We start from the raw sequence: 23,234 nt of genomic DNA, 5'->3' as shown, positions 1-23,234 counted from the left end.
CGTGCACACGAAATACTAATTTGTTCTGCTCCCACAAAATACTAATTTGTTACCACGAAATAGGTACAACGTGTGCAAGAAATACTAATTTATTCTTATGAAATAGGTCAAATGTGTGCAAGAAATACTAATTCATTCTTATGAAATAGGTCAAATGTGTGCAAGAAATACTAATTTGTTTCCAGAAAACAGGTAAAACGTGCACACGAAATACTAATTTGTTCTGCTCCCACAAAATACTAATTTGTTACCACGAAATAGGTACAGCGTGTGCAAGAAATACTAATTCATTCTTATGAAATAGGTCAAATGTATGCAAGAAATACTAATTTGTTTCCAGAAAACAGGTAAAACGTGCACACAATATACTAATTTGTTCCGCTCCCACAAAATACTAATTTGTTACCACGAAATAGGTACAACGTGTGCAAGAAATACTAATTTATTCTTATGAAATAGGTAAAATGTGTGCAAGAAATACTAATTTGTTTCCAGAAAACAGGTAAAACCTGCACATGAAATACTAATTTGTTACATTCCCACAAAATACTAATTAGTTCCCACGAAATAGGTAAAACAACATTTGTGCACAAAATACAAATTAGTTTGTTACCTATTTTGTGGGAACGGAACACATTAGTATTACGTGTGCACGTTTTACCTGTTTCATGGGAACAAATTAGTATTTCTTGCACACGTTTCCCCTGTTTTGTGGGAACTAATTAGTATTATGTGTCTATGTTTTTAGCGGTTAATTGGGAACAAATTTGTATTTTGTGCGCACATTTTACCGATTTCATCGGAACAAATGAGTATTTCCCATGTCATGTCCAGGTCTCCTTACAGTTACAAAATAAACAATAACAAACAAAAAAAAACCTTGCCTCAGCCACCCACTCACTCATACACGCACATGTTCACAAATCCCTCCCCCCAACACATCCCTCTCTGATATGACATCAGGCAGCATCAGGCGGCTTCCCTCCTGGGTTCAGTTGGTGTTAAATTAAACAGTAAATCATCTCACCAAAAGACACAAGAGTTATGTGTGAGTCAAGGGCAACAGTTCTGGGCTCCTTAATAGGAGATGAGGAGGACTTTATGAAGGAGATAAATAACAGCTTAACAAACAGCCTCTGTCTGGTCCCCTGGAGGTTGGCCTCAGCGACCCTGTGGATCAGTATGAAGGAGAGCCAAGAATCTATTCCTCTGTAGACATGAAAAAATAATGTGCAGTGAAATTGGAAGGAAGATTTTTCGGAAAGGGGACTCTGGGAAGTGGGGACCGGGTGATGAAGTGAGGGGCTGTGGGTGGCAGGCGATCGTCGGCAATATGAGACAAGGTCGGTCAAACAGAAAGGACGGGTTGACGGACAAGTTGGCAGTCAGACAGACGGCACGACAAAAACGAAAGTAGATCAACCAGACGGAGAAGACACGCAGGTGATCCTGTCCTCCCACCTTGGCACTAATGTCTTCATGTGAGCCTGAGAGACAAGCCGTTTAAAAAAAAACACACACAATGTGTTTCAATACAAGGCAGGAGCGTTACATGGAAAATGGAAGAAAAGTGTAATTTTGAGGGTGAAAGTCTTAGGGCGTGAGATTGAATTGAAGCACTCGAATGCAAGTCACGTGATGTAAATTCTAATCTGGCTTTAATGTGCTTGTATTTTCGTTTTTTCTTTCTTTCCACCTCTTTGGTTCTTTCTTTCCTGGAGGTAAAACACGCGAGGCAAATCAAAAACGAAGAATAATCTGATCCTGTTTACTGTGTCGTGTAACAGCGAAAAGGCCTCGTTCAGAATCTGTTCATGTTAGTCAAACGGATGCTGGTGATTGTGTTTCTTTACGTGTTGGCGAACGAACCTCGACGCGCTCGCTCCCACAAACATTGGACACATGCGGTGCAGCACTTGTAGGAGACGTGTATTTGATTTTTTTTTTTTGTATTGGTCCTCGGCAGGGGGAGTATACATCGTATATTTAAGCCGGCTAGAGATGGTTCAATACCATTTTTTTCATCTTAGTACTAGGTTCAATACCCATATCACATATCACACATATATATATATATGTTTATTAAATTATTCTATCTTAAAAGAAGTCCACAATGCTGATATGATCGATACAGTCTGGTATCTGACTTGCATTCTGGTCACGTGACATCGGTGGTGCATGTCTGTCTTTACAGGCTGTGCTACGTGCACCATTTATGTGATATTTAGAGTTTTAGGACCATGTCAGAGTTGGGTTTTTAATTTTTTCCTCTTCTGAGAATGTGATGAGTATACAGTATATATCAGTGTGAGAGATCGTCAGGTGTGCCGTGGGAAATTATCCAATTTCACCTAATTGGTCTAAAACATTTTTTGAAAACATATAATTAATTATCTGCAAATATGGATAGAAATATTTAAGACACTTTGATAAGAATGGCTAAATTGTTAATATAGGCTACAGAGTATCATGTTTTAATGAAAAAAACGTGTTTTCCATTTAAAGTCACACTTTTATTCATCAAAAAAGTTGCAAAATGAATAGAAAATATAGTCAATATAGACATGAATTATTTTGCCCTTCAAACTTTGCTTTCGTCAAAGAACCAGCAAAACTGTTTTCAGCTGTGCTAACATCATTGCACAAGGGTTTTCAAGGGTTTTCTAATAATCCAATAGCCTTCTAACGCCATTAGCAAACACAATGTACCATTAGAACACTGGAAATGGGCCTCTATACACCTATGTACATATTCCATTAAAAACCAGACGTTTGCAGCTAGAATAGCCGTTTACCACATTAACAATGTATAGAGTGTATTTATGATTCATTTAATGCTATATTCATTGAAAAAAAGTGCTTTTCCTTAAAAAAATAAGGGCATTTCTAAGTGACCCCAAACTTTTGACCGGTAGTGTATACCAGTATCTACTAACACTCTATTATCATATTCAGTATATCAGTCCTATTGGCTCTGTATGCATGAATGCTGCTCCTAAATACTCAGACAACACAATATTTTTCAGAAAGCCTTGAAACTGGTAAAAATGCACTTTTTTTTGCAGCCACAACTTGACTGCTTTCCATGAAGGAAAAGCTCCATTAAAAATATACTATCACTTTCAAATCCTTTCACAATTATTGACTCTCTGCAAAGGAGAGAATCAACTCCCTGTCAGCAGCAGCAGCATCACGTGCGCGTGTGCCCGTTGTACCTGAATGGATGCAGCCCTGGATTCACGCCAGCAATCCCAGGTGTTGACGAAGAGCGAAAAGTAAACAGTGTTTTGACTCCACCCCCCGTGGAAATGACTGACGCGACAGAACGGACACAGAGGGGAAAAAAAATGCATCATCATCATCGAGATTACGGGCAAAGTTTGGACTCCACTTTGTGCAAGTGACGTCCAAACAACTCCGCTGTTAATTCTCAGCGATAAACAATAAAGCACCGAATTAAGAGTTGTCGGTATTTTTTTAAATTAGTTTACTATTCATGCAAACGTCTTATTGCTTCTCACATGTAAGTGAAAAATCCTCCCCGATGCTCTGCTTTACACATTTTTATTGGCTCTTTGTTTTTCAGTCGAAAAAAAAACAACATTTCCTACTAATGTTCTATAAAAGCTTTAACACCTTCGCACTGTTAATAAAACCACAGTGATGCATAGCTCTTTGCACAGCACCTGGCAGTGCGGTATACAGGGGATTATTTTATGGTTCATCTGAGGCTGTGCAAAACATTTCTTTATGTAAGGTGATTTGTCCTGCTTTCTGAATGTGTCACTTTAAAAAAAAAAAAATTAAAAACAAAGCCAAGTGGCTTGAGCAGGCGGGCGGGGGATTTTTTGGGGGGGATTTTCACAAATGTTTTCTTCATGACTTCCAGAACCAGACAAAGGAATGGACCATTTAAACATTTGACCACCGCTGGTTCTGATCCTTTTCCTGATCTGTACGGATCAAATAGCAAATCTGCACACACACATAAAAACACATGTACATCGACCATCTGCGTGTCATTCTTATGACACATATGCTTATGATCCAGCAGAAATTACACAGGCTTGTATCCGCAGACACACACACACTCACACACACACACACACACAGACACAGACACACACACACACACACACACACACACACACACACACACACACACACACACACACACACACACACACACACACACACACACACACACACACACACACACACACACACCTCCTCACTCTTCCAAGGTTCATTTGTCAAAATGACAGCTGGACTCTTGCTGAGGTGGACTTTGCCAAGCTGAATCCCTCGCTTGGTTAGCGGGAGCCAGAACATCCTGGGAAACATTCTGACACACACTTAGAGGCGGCAGTGGGTCTGTGTGTGTGTGTTTGTGCTGGTGTGTATGCACATATGTGTGTGTAACTCTTTTTTTTTTTTTTTAAAACAGCCAGCAGCAGCATGGCAAGGTCCAGCCCCTCTTCAGTTTCTGCCTGTGCTTGGCAGGGACAGGCTTGGCAGGGAGCAGCCCATTTTGTCAGGCTTCCAGTCGACATCAAACGTGCACATACTGCTCCCGCCTCCACACACAACGGCACCTTTTCCCTTCCCTTCCCTTTCGCCTTTGCACTCACATCTGGATCCTTAGACATCTGTTTACCTCGTGATGCTTCCAAAGTGTTTGTCCCTGCAGGCTGGGAGGGATGTACTGTATACGCTTTTCTGTCAAAACAGCCCCCCTTTCAGCTGTGACCACTGCGCCTGTGTCTCCCAACAATGATGTAACTGGATGTTTCTCTGACTACAGACGTTTGGTTTTTTTTCCCCCTTCAAAGGTCACGTGTTTGGTGAATTGGGAATAAAACTCTATCTCCTTCTTTCCCGCTTATACTGTAGCTCCATCCTGCCAAACGGATGTCCAGTCAAACAACTCCTGGCGACCCCTTGCGCACTTCCTGTTTCCAGGTTTTCATGCTCTGCTACAGAGCGTCTGCTGATGCAGTGAATTCACAGCCACTTCTTTTTTTCTTCCCCCCCACTTTTACTCTCATCTTTCTTTTTTTCTTCCCTTCATTTTCCCCTCTCGTCTGCATTTCTCATCTCCACTGCAGCCTGATGGTTTTAGAAAGCGAGGAGGAGATGGTGGCGTGTGACAGGCGGACGTCGCAAAATATTGTGTGTGTGTGTGTGTGTGTAGTTTGACTGGGCGGGTAAATGGCGAGGAAAATTGCAGTCACAGCAGATTTTGTGTCACTGTCACCCCCCCCCCCCCCCCTCCGTCCACACTTTCCCTTTCTCGCCCAGCTTCTCTGTCCTTTACAAGTATCCAACGCTCTTCACTCTAATTACCCAGATTGGGCTTCCTGGGGACGGTGGAAGAGGGAATACCACGGGGTCCTCGATATTGTCCTTTTTCTCAAAGCCTGAGCGGGCGCGCAACTTGGATTAGTCATTCACGCATCCATCACACTCCCGATTTCACAATTTAATCAACCCGCCTCACAAAAGACAGAAAATGCGAGGAAGTCGCGGGGTAATTGCGAGATTGGCAGCCTCGCGCGTTTCTCCCTGCCAAGCCGAAAGCGAAGAGGTGTGTCTCCTCTTCATGTCCTGCCACAATAGCTGCCTTATTTCCATTGTCCCCGCCTAGAATAATCGAGTGCATGCAGGGCAAATCATTTCATTGTTACCTCTGGGGAGAACAGCACCTCTAATTTGCCATAAGCCTGCATTGTTAAACACCAGACTCCTGCAGCACTGCATTATTTGGAAAAATCATTCACTGCTTAAAGGTGCATTATGTAATAAATCTAAAGCAACTGGCCATAAAATCCTCCTAATATGTCACAGAGACTCAGGAATAATGTTCATATAACAAACTGAACTCACCAACAACAGTACAGCCAAAAAATATTTGCATTAAAAAAAATATTTTGCAGACAGCAAATCATGTTTATGTTTTGAAATCATGTTTTGGCATGTGGCGCCACCTACCGCCGTCTACCAATCATTGCAGTCAGTAGAGTCTCAGCTGCCGAGCAACCACGGGTTGCCAGTTACGTCAGAAAACGAAACCTAAAAGACCTTGGTATTTAGAATTTTAATGTAGTGACCGTTTTTGGCCACATTCTTACATATGGCACCTTTAACTTAAAGGGGACATATAATACCCTATTTGAACCTAGTTCCCTGGTGTTCTACTAAACATGTCTGTGACATGCTTTGGTCATAATACCTTAAGGATGAAGCACCATAGCGGTTCAATCGCCCTGCCAAAACAGCCCTGTTCAGAACGCTCGGTTTAATAGTATCGAGTATCTTTAGGTCCACCTTAAAGGGCCACCTTAAAATAAAAGTAAAATTAAACTTAAGGGTCAGGAAAATACATCAGCCACAGAGGCTACTGGGAGCTAAGCAGTTAGCATTTGTAAAAGCGATCATTTGCAAGCTCTAGCAGGCACATTGCCGTTTGTGTAGAACTCTGTGCTGCACTGTGAAACCAAGAATAGAATTTTTTTTGCGGACTACGCACAGAGACAATTCCAGGAATTTAGCGCATTGTGACGTCCCAGTGAGTGCACAAGTCAGCATTGTGCGTTTTATTTCCTGTACCTAGATTGAAGAGGAACACAAAAACATGAATAAGTCATCTTTTTTCACACTTTTGCTGACTGATAGGGCCTCCAGAGTCCCAAATATAAGGATTTAAATGATCAAAAAGTTGATTTTGCATGATATGTCCCCTTTAACTTGCAACGTTATTCTCACTAATGTTCCACTGTGTGGATTATCTTCTGTATTGTCATCAGCATCACCTCCAGCGATCATTTAGATTACACAAAAGCACATAAAGCATTTACTTAGACCGCTAAACTGGATACATAAAAAAAAATTAGCTAAGTCGCATTCAAAGACTATATGTTCAATACTCTCTAGCTTTAAATGTGCATTTATAATTACATTTTTGTCAAAACTATATTTATTTTTTTCCAATCACACAATAGTGCCCGAAGATTGATGTCGCAGCACAGCATTTATGAGCCGCAGTAAAAGTTGTTGTTCCTGCCCGGGGCGATTTATCAGACCAAAATGGACCTAAAAACAACTAAATCATGCGTTTGTTTCTATCCAAACACAACAGAGGTGACTGCAGACGCAGCTGAGGACACAATGAGGGTTCGACCATCGCAGTTTTAGCCGTTTAATATACAGCGAGGGGGGGTGGGCGGGCGCGCGGGGGAGAGAGAGAAACATAAATTTGTTGTTTTCTCGAACCTAAACGGAGGAGAAAGAAGCAGGTTTGACATGAGTAATCACCTCAGACGTCAGCGGTGAGGCTTGTTGGGCACAGCGGTGCTTTGAGGTAAACGCTGACATCAGTCCCACACAGATGTTAGGCATTGGCTTATTTGTTTGTGTGTTACCGTGCTATACTTACTAATTGCCCTGAAAGGGATAGTTCATATTATTTAAAGTGTGCTTGTGTGTGAGTTTCTGATAATATCCAGTGTCTTGTGCACACCTCGCTGTACTGAGCGTGACCCACTGAACTCACAGTACAGTAAGGATGCCTGATGGCTGTGTCAGCGACACACAGCGTGAAGTGGCAGGTGCAGGTGCAGGTGCAGGTGCAAACTGCTGAACCACCTGGTTTTTGAGCAGAATGTTCACTTTGCAATCTTATTATGGGGCTTTGGAATGTAATGTGGACATTTCTTTGTATTTAAAAGTGATGTACTATAGCTTTAAATGCATGTGTTAAGTTTATTTTCCTCATCCGTATACTGCAGGGGTTCTCAAAGTGTTGATACCTGAGGGCCAATTTAGGAACCCAACATTGGACTGAGGGCCGCCAAAGGAAAAAAAAACAGAAATAAATCCCATTTGTAATAATTTTAATTAACCAGATTGCAGTTTACACGTATTGGTCTGTATCCAGTTATGTCCAATAATCATTTAACAAGCTTAGTAGCTCCTGGATTAAAAGTATCAACTGTAATTCATTCCGGGCCGCCAGGAATGTTTCTGCGGGCCGCCATTGGCCCGCGGGCCGCACTTTGAGAACCAATGGTATAATGTGTATATATACTGTATGTGCCCTCTGTGATCTGATTTATGTTCTTTCTAGAGCTGCAACTAACGATTATTTTCGTAAATCGATTAATCTGTCGATTATTTTCTCGATTAATCGATTAATCGTTTGGTTCATAAAATGTCAGAAAATGTTAAAAAGCGTTGATCAGTGTTTGTCAAACCTGGAAATGATGATTTTCTCGAAAGTCTTGTTTGGTTTCCTAACCAAAATGATTCAGTTTTAATAATTTCTTTATGTGGAGCAATGAAACCAAGAAAATATTCACATTTAAGAAGCTAAAACAATCAGAAATCTTGTTTTAATCATGAAAAAAGCTTCAAACCGATTTTCGATTATCAAAATAGTTAGCGATTAATTTAGTAATCGATTAATAATCGATTCATCGATTAATCGTTTCAGCTCTAGTTCTTTCGTACTTGAAGAAGTCTTATATGTATCATTTTCTTTACACGCGGGAGCTGCATTATCTGTACGTTCGCGTCGATACGAGAGTGGAATAAGCGAAACCTGTCCACATTCAAGGTGTTATTCTTCGAATCATGACAGAGGAAGTAGGAAACCCGACAGTACTCTGTTTAAAAATAACCGCGTACTTTATCTTTATCTCGCTGTTAGACGCCATTCTTAAACTGGAAATTGAAGTTTGTGTCACTCCCTCCTCCTCGCCAGTACCAGTAGCAAATCTGCAATTTTACATCACATAGTGTTTGGTTTAACCATCGCTGCCTCCACTAGTAAATTTAAACATCTAATTTTGTGACTTAGGTGTTTGAAATCCTTTATTTTTGATTGATCTCAGTGGAAAAACTCATCAAATTAGTTCATACGAGCTAAAATCTGACAAATTGTATTGTTTTTATTACTATACTCTTAGATATAAAAGTGCCAAGTAGAACCATATAAGGTTCTTTTGGCTTGTCCTCATAGGAGAACCCTTTTTGGCTCCAGTTAGAACCTTTTTACAAAGGTTCCACCAAGAACCCTTTTAAACCCTTTTATCAGAAGCAAATGGTTCCAGGTAGAACCTCAGCCCTTGTAGAAGAACTCTTTTGGAACCCTTATTTCTAAGAGTGTAGGGTGGATATGTGAATGTGTGGAATGTACTGCCAAACTTGAAGACATTTAAGCAAAAATGATGTACTATTTCATCAATCTGAATCTAAACCCATATAATCTAATAAAGCACAAAGCACTTCACAGTCGTATTTTTAATTTTAGAATATACGAGCAGAATGATTGGGACATTTCCCCCATGCCTGTGTCTACATCTGGGCCCGAATGTTCATTGTTCAGTGGCGACAAAAAAAAAAAAAAAAAAAAAAAAGCATTTTCATATTCAAATGACTTAAAAGAGGAGAGACACAGTCACATACCATTATTCTTAAATACAGAACATGTACATCTGTTCACGCAGACTCTGCCTTCCTCGGCAGCTAATTAATACGAGATGTTATACAATGAGTGCTTTATGTTTTATGTAAGTAAGTAAGTAAGTCAGTAAGTAAGTAAGAGTACCTTTGAAAACCCCCACACATTCACACACTGAGATAAGTCAACATCAATCCCGCATTTCCTTTTTTGAAGAGGTACAATGCACGACATTAAAGTCTGAGCAACATTCTGTACTTTTAAAAGGCCACAGAGGGAAAAAAAAGCTCTTAATGCAAGCACCTTGCTGACTCACAGCAAAACATACACGTTTTTTTTTTTGTTTTTTTTTAATCTTTGTGTTTACAACAGAGAGCATTTGACAGATGGACTGTGTGTGTGATAAGTAACGCCACCTCCTAAAAAGCTTTCTCTTGTAGTGTTTTCCTCTGAAGGGTTTTTTTTTTGCCAGGTTGTTTGTGACCTGTTTCGCCGATAGCTGTATTCGTGACCACGTTTTTTTTGGGCTTTTGGCGCCGTCTCTTTGTTTGTTTGTCTGCATGTGTTGGCTTTCACCTCTTTAGGCGATGTGCTCCCGCTGTGCCGCGTGAAAGTGACAAACTGTCCTGCACTGTCCTGCTCCTTCTGCTTGTATCTGTGTCATTCTCACGAGTGTGGCCTCTGCGTGTTAGCGTGGGAGTCGTGTTTTTCTGTGTGCGGCGTCAGATATTGATCATCAAGCTTTTTTTTTTTCTTCTGGAACTCACTTACTCAAAGCATCTTTGAGTCACATCTTTCTTTTTTTTCTTTTTTTCCTCCACCTCAAGATAGTGTTTTTGTTGTGTTAACAGTCCTCATACATAAATGTATAAGGCTGCCAGATGCATAGATATATGTAGAGTCGTATCTCCTGCCATGTGCTTTGTTTTATTTATATATTTTTTTTTTGCTTAAGTTGAACCCTGTGCAGTAAAAATGATTTTCATTCATCTATAAATTCTCGGTGTCTTCCGTTTTTCGCACAGAGGCAGCCTGCCAACCCGTTTCAAGGTGTATAAAAATATAATGCAGAGAACTGCGTGACAAGTCGAGCTGGGGAAAAAAAAAAAACACCTTTCATTTAATGTGTTAAAGATCTAGGTTTTTATTCAGCTTAATGCAAAAAAAAACGATTTAGAGACACAACGGTATTAAACTGTGTTTTTAAAAGTGTGTTTTTGAGGTGCACCGTTCTCTGGCGCGACCATTATCATGAAAGCTCATTTTTTATTTCCATTTGCGCCATAGCTGACATGTCTTAAATATGTAGTAACAGTGAAAAGTGGAGTCAAAACAAAACAGAAATCATGGCTCTTTTGTTTTCGCAGAGTTTGTTTCGTTATGTTCGTCTTCCTTTTCTGTTGATTTTCTGTCACTTCCTGTTTTATTTTGGCGAGGGTTTCCCTTTCCTGTTCATCTGCACTAGGTCTGTCTTTTCTGATCCCCTAAATGTTTGCACCTGGTGTGACTTCTTATTACCTGCACCTGGCCTCGGTTATCTCTTCCTCCTATAAAGGTGTCTCCCTCCCTTTGTTTGTCGCCTGTGCGTTGTTTTACGTTCCCACACGTTTGTTCCTGCTCACGCATTGCTCTCGTCAAAAAAAGCTTTAAGTTGTCGTTTAGTTTGAAGATCAAGTTCAGTTCCTTGTGCATCCTTTTGTTTTGGACGCAATTTTGGGCTTTAAAAACTCTTAAACTTCGCTCCTGTCTTGTTACACGTATGACCATCATGATATTCAGGCGGCCTGGACTTATTTACATTTTATGGCTGTAGAGTTGTCAAAAAAAATGTTCAGTGAGTGATAGCTTTCACGTTCAATATCGAGCAGTTATTCAACCGTTTAGGAAACGTGTGACGCGCTGGTGAATCTCATCTACGCTCTTAGACATAAGGGTTCCAAAAGGGTCCTTCTACAAGGGCTGAGGTTCTACCTGGAACCATTTGCTTCTGAAAAACCCTTCCCCGAAGATAGGGTTTTTCAAGGGTTCTTGCGAACACTAATGGTTCAAGTAAGAACCATTTTGATCCAGAGAACCCTTTAAAACCCCTTTCCTGAATGAAGGGTTTTAAAAGGGTTCTTGGTGGAACCCTCCAAAAGGGTTAAAGGTTCCACCTGGAGCCAAAAAGGGTTCTCCTATGAAGTCAAGCCAAAGAACCTTATATGGTTCTACTTAGCACTGAGGGCGCTTTCACACCACTAGTTCGATTATTTGAGCCGCACCAGGCAATACAATTGTTATTATGTAACATATGACTCCAGTGTGGTCCGCTTTCACACCAGCAAACGAACCAAAATTGGCCCGACGTTTCATCAATGTGTATCTTCCGGTAGAAAAGCGCCACTTTTGACTCACTATGGAGCAACACGTTCGCACATTGCTACTTGCTCTGATCTTCGTTTATTACATTCTCTGTATTGGCCATTTTTGGCAAAATATCCAATTTGAGAATGAGTCGCGGCTGCGTCTGGAGAACAATCAGCTGATTCACTGGAGTCGACGAAGACGTATAGCGCATCATTTCAGGCAGAGGAGACGCGCTATTTTCATGAATGTGACGAAGATTGCTCCAAAGACCTACAAGGTAGGCAATGTCCATGGCATTTACTGCAGAATATGGTTTGGACCCGAGTTCGCGTTCTCACCAGAGGGACCGCACCAGAGTCTCACATTTGGTGCGGAGTCAAACGGACCGAGGCCACCTCTTTTTGGCGGTCTCGGTCCGCTTGATTTGGTATGGACCCGAGTGCGATTGATGCATTCACACCAACGAAAACTAAACGAACTAGAGTTTTTGGTTCGAATGGATCGTTTGGTGTGCACCAACTGCTGGTGTGAATTCCGTGGAAGTCCTGAGGGGCTACCGTAATCATGGCGGAGTTGCTGTGCCAATCTCAGCTGACATAAGGCGAAATGCGTCGGCCGCACCCTGGACAGATCGCCAATCCATACACTACCGTTCAAAAGTTTGCCGTCACCTATACTATTTTTGTTGTGTTTTCCATTAAAAGTCACACTTTTGTTAAGGGTTAGTAAGAACCATTTTGATCTAGAGAACCCTTTAAAAACCCCTTTCCTGAATAAAGGGTTTTAAAAGTGTTCTTGGTGGAACCCTCCAAAAGGGAGGACAAGCTGAAGAACCTTATATGGTTCTACTTAGCACTTTTATTTCTAAGAGTGTATGATTAGACGGTCGTTCCGTGGAAGTCCTGAGGGGCTACCGTAATGACGATTTCTCTGCTTCCTGGAATCCATCCATCCGTCCGTCCGTCCGTCTTCTACCGCTTCATGAGGATCGTGGCGGGGTGGCTGTGCCAATCTCAGCTGACATAAGGCGAGATCACCTCTACTATTTTTGTTGTGTTTTCCATTAAAAGTCACACTTTTATTCATCAAAAGAGTTTCAAAATTAATAGAAAACATAGTCAAGACATTTACAAAATTTGAAATAATCATTTTGCCCTTTCGTCAAAGACCCAGCAAAACTGTTTTCAGCTGTGCTAACATCATTGCACAAGGGTTTTCAGATTATCCAATAGCCTTCTAACGCTATTAGCAAACACAATGTACCATTGGCCTCTATACACCTATGTACATATTTCATTAAAAACCAGATGTTTGCAGCTAGAATAGTCGTTTACCACATTAACAATGTATAGAGTGTATATATGATTAATATCATGTTATATTCATTGAAAAAAAAGTGATTTTCCTTCAAAAATAAGGACATTTCTAAGTGACCCCAAACTTTTGAATGGTAGTGTAGTTTTTGAATTGTCTACATCTAATGCAGAGACTAAAGTGTCACCACTGCATAAGCAGTTTGACCAGATGTTCGCTGTCCTCCCAACAGATGACTTTTTGTTTCCATATCCATTCCCTCCCGTTGTTTTATTGGTGTCGTAATGCTTTCACCTATAGGTTGGGTGGTGGGCACGGCAGCTGTGTGATCCCATCACAAGATGGTCTGTAGATATTATTGCTTGGCGCTTTTTGTCTATAAGGCATATGTTTGCGCTCGAGCTGTGATTTAAATTGCTTCTTGATATAAAAACAATAAAAATAAAAATTAAAGGGCCATTGTGACACCAGCTGAGCGCAACAACAACAAAACATCGTCAGACTTTTATTTGAACTTCGCTGAATACCAGAGACAGCTGTATCTGCCGTGTCAGTGTTTCGTTGCTAAATGCAAATTTGGGGCGAAATGAATAAATCATGAATCATTTCACTTAGACTTAAACTGTGGTGCGGGAAAAAAAAAGTGGACAGCGCTAGGTCCAGGAGCCTCTCGTGCCTTACAGTTCAAATCTGTTTCTGTATATCGACACGTGAAGCACAATGCATTGATTTTAAGAGACTGTCCTTTCAAAAAGTCACACAAAGGTTATCTGTAGAAGCGACTACAATTTAATGTTGGACAATTTCAGTCAGCCGCAGGATTTACGAGGAAGTAAAATCAGAGAGTATAAAGGGCTATTAGGTTGATGGATATGGATAGGTCAACAAAACACAGAGACAAATCCTGTTCGGAAGTATTATTTATGCCTTATCGTAACTGTTTCATACACTTAACAGTGTTTTTATTACTGTAATCGTTACAAATGTCCACTATCGACACTGTGTCATACATATTTATTTGTCTTTTAATGTTACATGATGTTTTTTTCTGCTGCTGTAAGGCTGTGAGTCAACGCCTCACTGAGATTAGAGCCGCAACTAGCGATTATATTCGTAATCGATTAATGTGTTGATTATTTTCTCCGTAAAAAAATGTTTTTAAAAAAAACGTTGATCATCATTTGTCAAACCTGGAAATGACGATGTTCTCGAATGTCTTGTTTTGTCCATAAGCCAAAAATGATTCTGTTTTTAATGATTTTCTTTGTTATGTGGAGCAAAGAAACGAAGGAAATGTTCACATTTAAGAAGCTGAAACGATCAGAAATCTTGTTTTAATCATGAAAAAAAGCTTCAAACCGATTTTGATCGATGATCAAAATAGTTGACGATTGTTTCCCCTTGTTTGGGTTCATTTTTTCATCTGTTTAATGTCACCATGACGACATCGGGATGTTTGATTTTAATAATCCAGGGTGAAATATTTTAGGACAGCTTGATGGATTGATGGCAACTTTTAAACTTATTGTATAAGATAATGTGATTGATCCACATTCATCTCTCCAATAATACTACAGTCTCCTCCCGTTATTGGTTTGTTGCATCTACATTCTGTCCGTGACATAGTTTAGATCCAACATTCTTTTTTTTTTCCTCTCACTTCTCATACCCTCTAGTGTGGAGGATAGGCCCGACACCAACATAATGAATATAGTTGTCGCGACGGTGCCAGTGAATGCAGCCAATTCTATTTTGAATTGTGTGTACTGGAGCTCACAGCATCAACATTTTGCCTCTGCTTTGTTTGCAGACAGTAAAGTGCCTTCTTTCCTAATTTGCCATGGCAAGAGTTGTGTGGACACAAGAAAAGCTTCAATTCCAAGGCAAAGAAAAGCAGTTTTAATAAAGCAGAAAGAGCTCACGTTCAATTTGAAACACCTGAAAAATAGAGCTCGCCGAGATGAGCCACGTTGATTCCGAGTAGAGCTGCCTAAATCTGTGACGCAGGAGGCAGAGTTGTTTTCTTTACCTCCTGAAAAAGAGACATTGGACCCATGTCTTAAAAATGAATTAAATGTGGCCTTGAAAGTAGTAAAAGTACAATGTTGGAACATAACAGCGCTAAGTGCAATGTGAGTGGGGCTTTGCAAAAATAAAATGAGCTACTGCTAATCATTGCACTGTATGAAACGGCTCCAAAAAACAGCATCAAAACAACCTGCAAAATATACTTAAATACACACAAGCAAAAAAAAAAAAAAGTACCTCAACCTATTCCCACAACTTCATACTGCTGTGGCAGCTGTTTGGCTCTGCCTTGGGCCTATAGTGTAGGCAATTAAAATTAATATTTGCATGTTAAAGGGCAGACGCTCCCAGCAGAACGGTGGGAAAAGCGAAAATTATATTCACTCAGCTTAAAGGTAAATGTTGTGGGAACGAGTGCCAAATGCGTAAAAAGCACTTAACTCAACGTCTAAACTCCCCGAGTGTCTTTGTAATTTCTCCGTAGAGCTGTTGAACGCATACATCTGATCGAAATGATTTCATATTTGGTTTAAATCGACGAAAGAATGTGCTTCTCATATCCACCAGCCAGGCCTCTTTCGATGTTATTTAACAAAGTTATCCATATGTTTGCTTTTTGTGGCCGATGGTTTTCTTCTTCGACTTTGTGTTTTTTCGTGTTCAAACTTTGCGATGAATCACTAAATGACCAATTTCCTCAAGTAATCATTACTGTAATCTATCTATAAAGCAAGTTGCGTCTGTGTGTCTGTGACAGGCATATCTTGCTGACCGTTAGTCAGATCGCCCTAAGACTTTGGATATAGGTTGAGCATGGCCCGATGGTGTGCATCCCTGATTTTCAATTTTTTTGGAGGAATTTTTAAATTTTCGCTGATTTATCACGCTACACCAGGCAGACAGCGGCTCATCAGCAGCAGCTGCGCTGTCTGGAGCGAGGAGGTGGGAGTAAAGAGGCTGTCCTCGCGGTGGGTGAGACATTTTCAAACAGTTCACCGCAGAACACGGTGTTATACTGAAACGACGAAGTCGGTGTCCATTCACCAATACGCGAGCACACACATTCATTTTGCATTAGCATGCTACTACTTTGCGGCTAACTTGGCGAACTTGTTTCCAAAGGTAAGCTAGCGAGGCTACAATTATCATTAGCGTAAGGCTAGCATAATACAAACACTGCAATGCAAATGTTTTCATTAGCGATTAGCAGGCGAGGCTGACAGTGACAACATCTAGCTTCGCTAATGCTAATCAAAAATGAAAAGAATTGCGTTGTACCTCGTGAGGTTGCAGTGTTTGTATTGTGTTAGCCCTACGCTAATGCTAATTAAAAAATAAAAACATTTGCGTTGTACCTCATGAGGTTGCACAGTGTTTTTATTATGTTAGCCCTACGCTAATGCTAGTCGAAAATAAAAACATTTGCGTTGTACCTCATGAGGTTGCACAGTGTTTGTATTATGTTAGCCCTACGCTAATGCTAGTCGAAAAAAAAACATTTGCGTTGTGCCTAATGAGGTTGCACAGTGTTTGTATTATGTTAGCCTTTACGTTCCTTATCATGCATTACCATAACTGAATAATCTTCTGCAGCTCCCACTATAGGAATACATACTTCCTACGGGCACTGCACTAGTACTGATGATGACCTCATCAAAAGTCTTCTTCATAGTTTTAAAGAGTGATTATTTCAATTCCTGTTGTGTTTCTATCATCACAAACCAATCTGGCCATTCTCCTCCATTTTTCACTCAGAAAACAGATGCTTATGATATTTTCCCGCTTATTCGAGACACATTTACGGTAAAACCGCCTACATGTGGCCTAAATTTGCTTGATTTGTTGATTTGATATTTGCATTTACACATAGTTTAACAGGTGTAGCTAATAAAGTGGCCTCTATATTTAATATGTAGTCGATTATTAAATCATACACGGTTAAACTACATGTATGTTGCCTATAGTAGTGACACTGTACTACATGTTTTAATCATACATTGAATTCCTCTTGACATGCTGTGCAGTCACACGTTGGAGTACGTTGTTCGTGTTATTTAACATGAATTCTTGAGTGATAACGTTGCACCCCAGTGACTGTGGAGGCAGAACGACACTTTTCCACTCTGTTTTTTCCACTCCGTAGACCCAGTGGCTCGATTGTTCGTCATCCGAGTTAGTTTTGCCAGGTAGAAACGGAGCTGAGCTCACTGATACGATCCTCTGAAGAAGCGAGACAAGTTGTCAGTGATGAAGGGAATTACTTTGATCGGATGACAAATGGGTCGTTTAGACAGTGTGGAGTTTCTGATGCCGAATGATACAGACAGAATTCTCTTGTCTCGTTCCTCTCGGTTGCTTCTCGTCCAGTCTCTTTCCCCCACAGACTTACACACACACACACACACACACACACACACACACACATTATCAAGATAAAATCAACAAAAGAAATCAGAGACGGTGGAAAAACTGGGGAAAAGAACCAAAGGAAAAACTCAAAACAGACATCGTTATTGGCATTTTGAGAGTGAATTCCTTCATTATTCATCACCCAGAGGAGACATTTTGAAATGTGCTGTTTTGCATATGAAGCTCAACATATGAGAGAAAGTCCCCGCTCTTCATTACAGGAAATAAAAGGCACCGATGCAGTCGAGCAGCTCTTCGTGTTCATGTCGTGCAATTTTGCCATTTACTTCCCACTCAGAAGCTAAAAATGTGGCGAAACGACTGTGAAAGCTGCTCACCGCTGAAATTAATTGCCCTGTGATAAAAGCACATATACGTACTGTGGATATTCAATTGATAATTTTAATGGAATCACAATTAAAAAAAGTCTGCAAATCCTGCCGTTTATTTATTATGTTTTTTAATGTTTTATTCTGTGTTCTGTATCCAAATAGACTTGTGATGCTGTGCTTTAATACAGTCTTAAGACAGTGTCACATTTTAAATCAGGGGTGTCAAACATACGGCCCACAGGCCAAAACTGGCTCACACAAGGGTCCAAATCCGGCACTTATCCGGAAATTCCACTTTTGTTTCCTAGAGAAATTCCAGGTTATTCATAATACGTTTCGTAAAAAAAAAGATATTTCATTAAATGTAAATCAAAGGGAAATGCTGTTTTATAGGTTATTATGCTATGATTGTACTGACCCCTGAGCCAAAATGAGTTTTATATATCGATAGATATATATCTATAGATCGATATACATATATATCTATTCATTTATATTAGTGCTGGGCATGTGTCAATGCGTTAACATTGACGCCGTTAGCGGCGGTAACACCGTTAACCAGCATCAATGTTAGCGCATGAGGCATTTCCATGGCGACTGACAGGAAAAAGACGCGTGCAACGTCATGTTTACGTGACTCCCGATTGTTAAAATGAGTCTGTCAAGTAGCGCAGCTTTCCGTGCCGCGGCGCCAGAGTCCAAGCACCGTTTACCAGTTAGCGCCGTTAGCTGTGTTAGCTCCTTTAGCGCGGTTAGCGCGCCTACAGTCGAACTGGAGCGATCTGTTTCTGAAACGTAAAAAGAGCAGTACCTGTGTACTGTGCATGTGTGCCTCTGTTTTTTGAAGTTCAGCGTCACTTTAGAGACTCATTCTATCAACCGGGAATCAAGTAAACATGAGGTCACGCACGTCTTTTTCTGGTCAGTCGTCACGAAAACACCTCATGCGTTAACATTGACGCTATTAACGCTGCCCAGCAATAATACTAATAATATACTTTTTGCATAATTGAATGTTTGCACATGCAGCCATGCACAAATATTTGGTAAAAAATAGAGAAATAAGATCAGGATTCTGCCGCTGTCTCTAATCAGTTTAAAAAAATGTACACTTGAACATGGTGGGAATGAGGGCTAATTGGCGGAAAAGACTGTGGAAAAAATTGAATTGAATCTCCCCCCGCACCCACACACCACCAGGACAACTTGGAAATGGGTGGGAAAGCTGAGGGGCGGGGGAAAACCCAAATGGAATTATGGAGAGCGATCACTTCCTAACTGGTGAGGAGTTATACACCACTGCCAGGGCCAACGGATTGAAGTAATTTCATTTCTTATGCATGACTTCTGTCCCCACAGAGACCTGAAGCGAAAGAAAGAGAGCGAGGTGGGGAAGATGAGAGGAAAGGTGAAGATGAGAGGGGAAGTTAGAATGGAGCGTCGAGGTAGAGGAATGGAGATAGTTTGGCAGGCGGATGTGAAGAAATGGCTTGTGTTTTCTAATGCGACAGGAGCGGCAGACAGAGTCGCACCGTGCCACGCTCTCGCCGCTGTGCCTGTACAGGAGGCTAATAGCAGAACATTAGGAGGGGTTTCGGCAGAGCTGCGATCCCCGGATATGTGTTCGTTTGTCGGTGTTTAACTCGCTAGATCTTCTTTGAAGTAATAGCGGCGGACGCCTGCAGCTCGTTAATTATCCTAGTTGTCAGCGGTAATTTGCAGAGATGTGTGTGCGCGCCACACGCTGACATTCTTCTCCCCCCCCCCCCCCGCTTATTCCCCAAAGAAAACACAAACACAAGAGACGAGCACAAATAGCATTAGTGAGCTGTTGTGACAGCTTCCTCTTTGCATTCTCACCGCTGAAGTGTCTATAAGTGATTGTTCCCGTTTTGATTATTAAGACACACCTTGACAGTGCGCGTCTAAGAGAGGGAGCCGACGGTGATGTTAAGACAACAGAAGGAGAATTGTCATAATGGCAGTGTTGTGACGGTGACAGTTTTTCTTCTTCTTCTTCTTCTTTTTTATTTTTGTTCCACCAGTAGGAAGTGTCGGAGGTGACACCTGTCTAATAGACCACGTCCTTATCGTGTCCTTGTTCATCGCTGCAGCGATTCTCTCGGCAGGGCAGATTTTCTGGTGTGTGTCAAAAGTGGAGCTAAATTGGTTTCCACGAGTGGTGAAAGATGGGAGACGACTTTGGACAGTCTTACTCTCTCCGTGCACTCCGGATCTCCTCTGAAACAGTCATTTAATAGACAGGCTGTGCGCGTGCGTGCATGCTTGCGTGCTTGCGTGCGTGCGTGCATGTCCGCGTATGCCGTTTTATGATTGAATCGTTTTGATACACCAGCTGATGTTCATGGGTTGTCATGTAGCTACCGGAAAGCGATAGTATGCTTCAGGGGGTTTGGACTATTTGGCCACTAATTTGGAAAAACTCCTTCACATTATTTTTCAATATATACGCTTGAGTATTCTATTTCCTGACTACATGGCAAATGAAGCTGAGCCAAAATACAGGCTTGTCATTTAAAGGAGACATATTATGCAAAATCAACTTTTTAATAATTGTAATACTTATTATATTTGGGACTCTGGAGGCCCTATGAGTCGGCAAAGTGTGAAAAAAGATGACTCAGTCATGTTTTTGTGGTCCGCCTCAGTCTAAGTACAGGAGATAAAACACACAATGTTGACTTCCGCACTCATTGCAATGTCACAATGAGACATTCCTGGAATTGTTGTCTCGTGGAGCTCCGCTTTGTCCCAAAAAAATTAGAGGAGTGCAGGCGAGGGCAATAGTGTCCCGAGGAGCGGAAGTCGCGTAGTGTTCTATTCTTGGCTGCACAGTGCAGCACAGAGTTCTACACAAACTTCCAGCCTCAGAGGATTTACATTTTATATATGATGACAATGTGCCGGCTAGAGTCGGCAAATTATGGCTTTTCCAAATGCTGTTAGCTGCCGTTAGCCTCAGTGACGCTGACGTAGTTTCCTGTGTCTCATTTGCATTTAAAGAGACAGGCACTCAAAAGAGAGCGTTCTGAACAGGGCTGTTTTCACAGGGTGATTGAACTGCTGTGGTGCTTCATCCTTAAGGTATTTTGACCAAGCATGTCACAGACATGTTCATTATGACACCAGGGAACTAGGTTCACTTGGAGAAATAGGGTATAATATGTCTCCTTTAAAAATGAAAAACCTATTTTCCCCCAAATTGACTTATTTTTCATTTCCCCCCCCAAAAAAACAATATTTTGGCAATATGCTGTACTAATTACATCATATTCTCACTCACCTACTTAATTGTCATATTTTGTCTGTATCCCCAGTTCCCTTCAAGTGCCAAACTGTTAAAAAGAACAGTAAATATGTTGATTCAGTGTCTCCTTTTCCAGAAATATTGAATTCCACTTTCTCTCTTGAAGCAGTCCAGTTCTGCCTAAACAGAATGTATAGTGCTCCCAGTGGCAGCGCTAATGGAATCCTTGAGTACGTGCTGCCTAGAAAATGCAAAAGCTGCGATGTGAGTGATGTGTATGTGAGTGGATTCCCTGTTTAAAATAGAAAAAAGTACAAAAAAAAAGTTAAAACCCAAATTTAGAGATTTAAAGATGCAGCGTCTGTTTTCGGGGAAAAAAAAATAAAAGTAAACATTGCTTATGGGGTTCTGTGTTTCACAGTATGAGCCGTGTGATCGATGTGTTTGTGTGTTTTTTTTCACAGAAACATACGATTGATTTGTGTGTCTGTGTGTTCCTCCGTCTGGTCTGATGCAGATTCGTTCGGACCAGGACCAGGACATCTCGATCCGGTACAGCATCACTGGCGTGGGAGCCGACCAACCGCCCAACGAGGTGTTCAACATCGACCCCGTGCTCGGGAAGATGTTTGTGACCAAACCTCTTGATCGAGAACATCGCTCTTCTTACCACGTGAGTGTCTCTAACGCACACTCCATCTCTCACTCATTCGCACACACTCTCACGCTCGCATTAACAGCTCTGACCTTTGAGAACATTACTGCACAGCTGTGTTTATCCCTCTGACACGTCCACCCGCTTCCTTTACTCCCTTCAACGGAGAGCTGGGTCAAAAACGGAATCAGTGTTAGTTCTGCATAATAGATGTCGGAGAGCAAATTACGCTCGAGCAAATCTGCTTTACAAACCATTTAATTAAGCCCCGACCAATAAACACTGCATAATGATATCGCGCTACAATATTAAGCCGCGAACTCACTGAATCACAGTGAGCTGAAATCGTTCGCCGTGCGTTCTTTTACGCTTTCATCGCCGCGAGGACCAATTACACTTTTTTTTTTTATTGCACTCGATGTCAGGTTGAATGATGGGATTTCCAATTTGCGGCATCTCTTTTTTTTTTTTTTTTTTTAAAGGTGTGTGCAAAGCATCTGGATGAAGTGAAGTACAGCGTCAGACAATGTGATGATTAATCATTGACTTCACAGCCACAGTCACATTACTTTTTTAATACGGTCTGGACAAAAAAAAAAAAAAAAAACTGCAGCTCCAGATGATGAATGAACACTTCTTTCCTCAACCGGAATATAAATTGAAACGTAAAAAGGTTTCTGTCCTCGTGCAACATACATGGCCCGGCGTTGCTCTAAGCACACGACGCAGGTCTAAAACAATTTCCCCATCACCTGTCACGGCGGCTCTGCTTCATTTGAATAAAACCGCCATTGTTTCCCACTTCCTCTCGTTGCGTTTGCACTGTGTGCACTTTTTTTTTAGAATGGAAATGTCAAGCAGTCAGGCAAAGCGCGTTTAAAATTTAATAAAGTGCCAATTTAGAGTATTTCAGTTGGAGCTTGTTTTTCCACAAGTCTTTTCTCTGCCATTGAGGAGGAACTACATTTGGATTTGTCACTGAACTCTCTGCAGCTGATTTTGTCCCAAATCCAGATGCAGAAATGTGTAGTCAAACCTTTTTGGGAACTGAGCAGATTGATGCTCATGAGTTGATGGGGTGATTTGTTAAAGGTCCCATATTATGCAAAATCAACTTTTCAATCACTTAAATCCTTATATCTGGGACTCTGGAGGTCCTCATAAGTCTGCAGTGTGAAAAAAGATGACTTACTCATGTATTTGTGATCCTCCTCAGTCTAAGTATAGGAGATAAAAACGTCACAATGCGCTAAATTCCTGAAATTGTTGTCTCGCGGAGCTCCGCTCTGTACGTAAAACACGTCAGAGTGCTGGCGTGGGCAATAGTATCTGAAAACCGGAAGTCTGCAAGGTCCGCAAAAAGTTGCAGCACAGAGTTCTACACAAACTTCCACCCTCAGAGGATTTATTGTCCAATGTCGG

The 23,234-nt window shown here is 41.1% G+C and overlaps 1 protein-coding gene across 1 annotated transcript in view; it reads left to right on the top strand.

Annotated features, from left to right (window-relative positions):
- The window catches only part of LOC310931514 (cadherin-4-like), a gene marked incomplete at both ends in the record, with an annotated part of 340,574 nt that overhangs the window by 233,801 nt on the left and 83,539 nt on the right, over window positions 1–23,234 (top strand). The window contains one exon of the mRNA XM_083894688.1: window positions 21,675–21,830. Coding sequence (XP_083750814.1) covers window positions 21,675–21,830 — 156 coding nt within the window. The remainder of the gene's footprint in view (window positions 1–21,674; window positions 21,831–23,234) is intronic.

The sequence above is a fragment of the Microchirus variegatus genome, assembly GCF_963457635.1.
Source record: "Microchirus variegatus genome assembly, chromosome: 9".
NCBI classification, from domain to species: domain Eukaryota; kingdom Metazoa; phylum Chordata; class Actinopteri; order Pleuronectiformes; family Soleidae; genus Microchirus; species Microchirus variegatus.
This window is presented reverse-complemented; position numbering and strand designations above follow the sequence as displayed.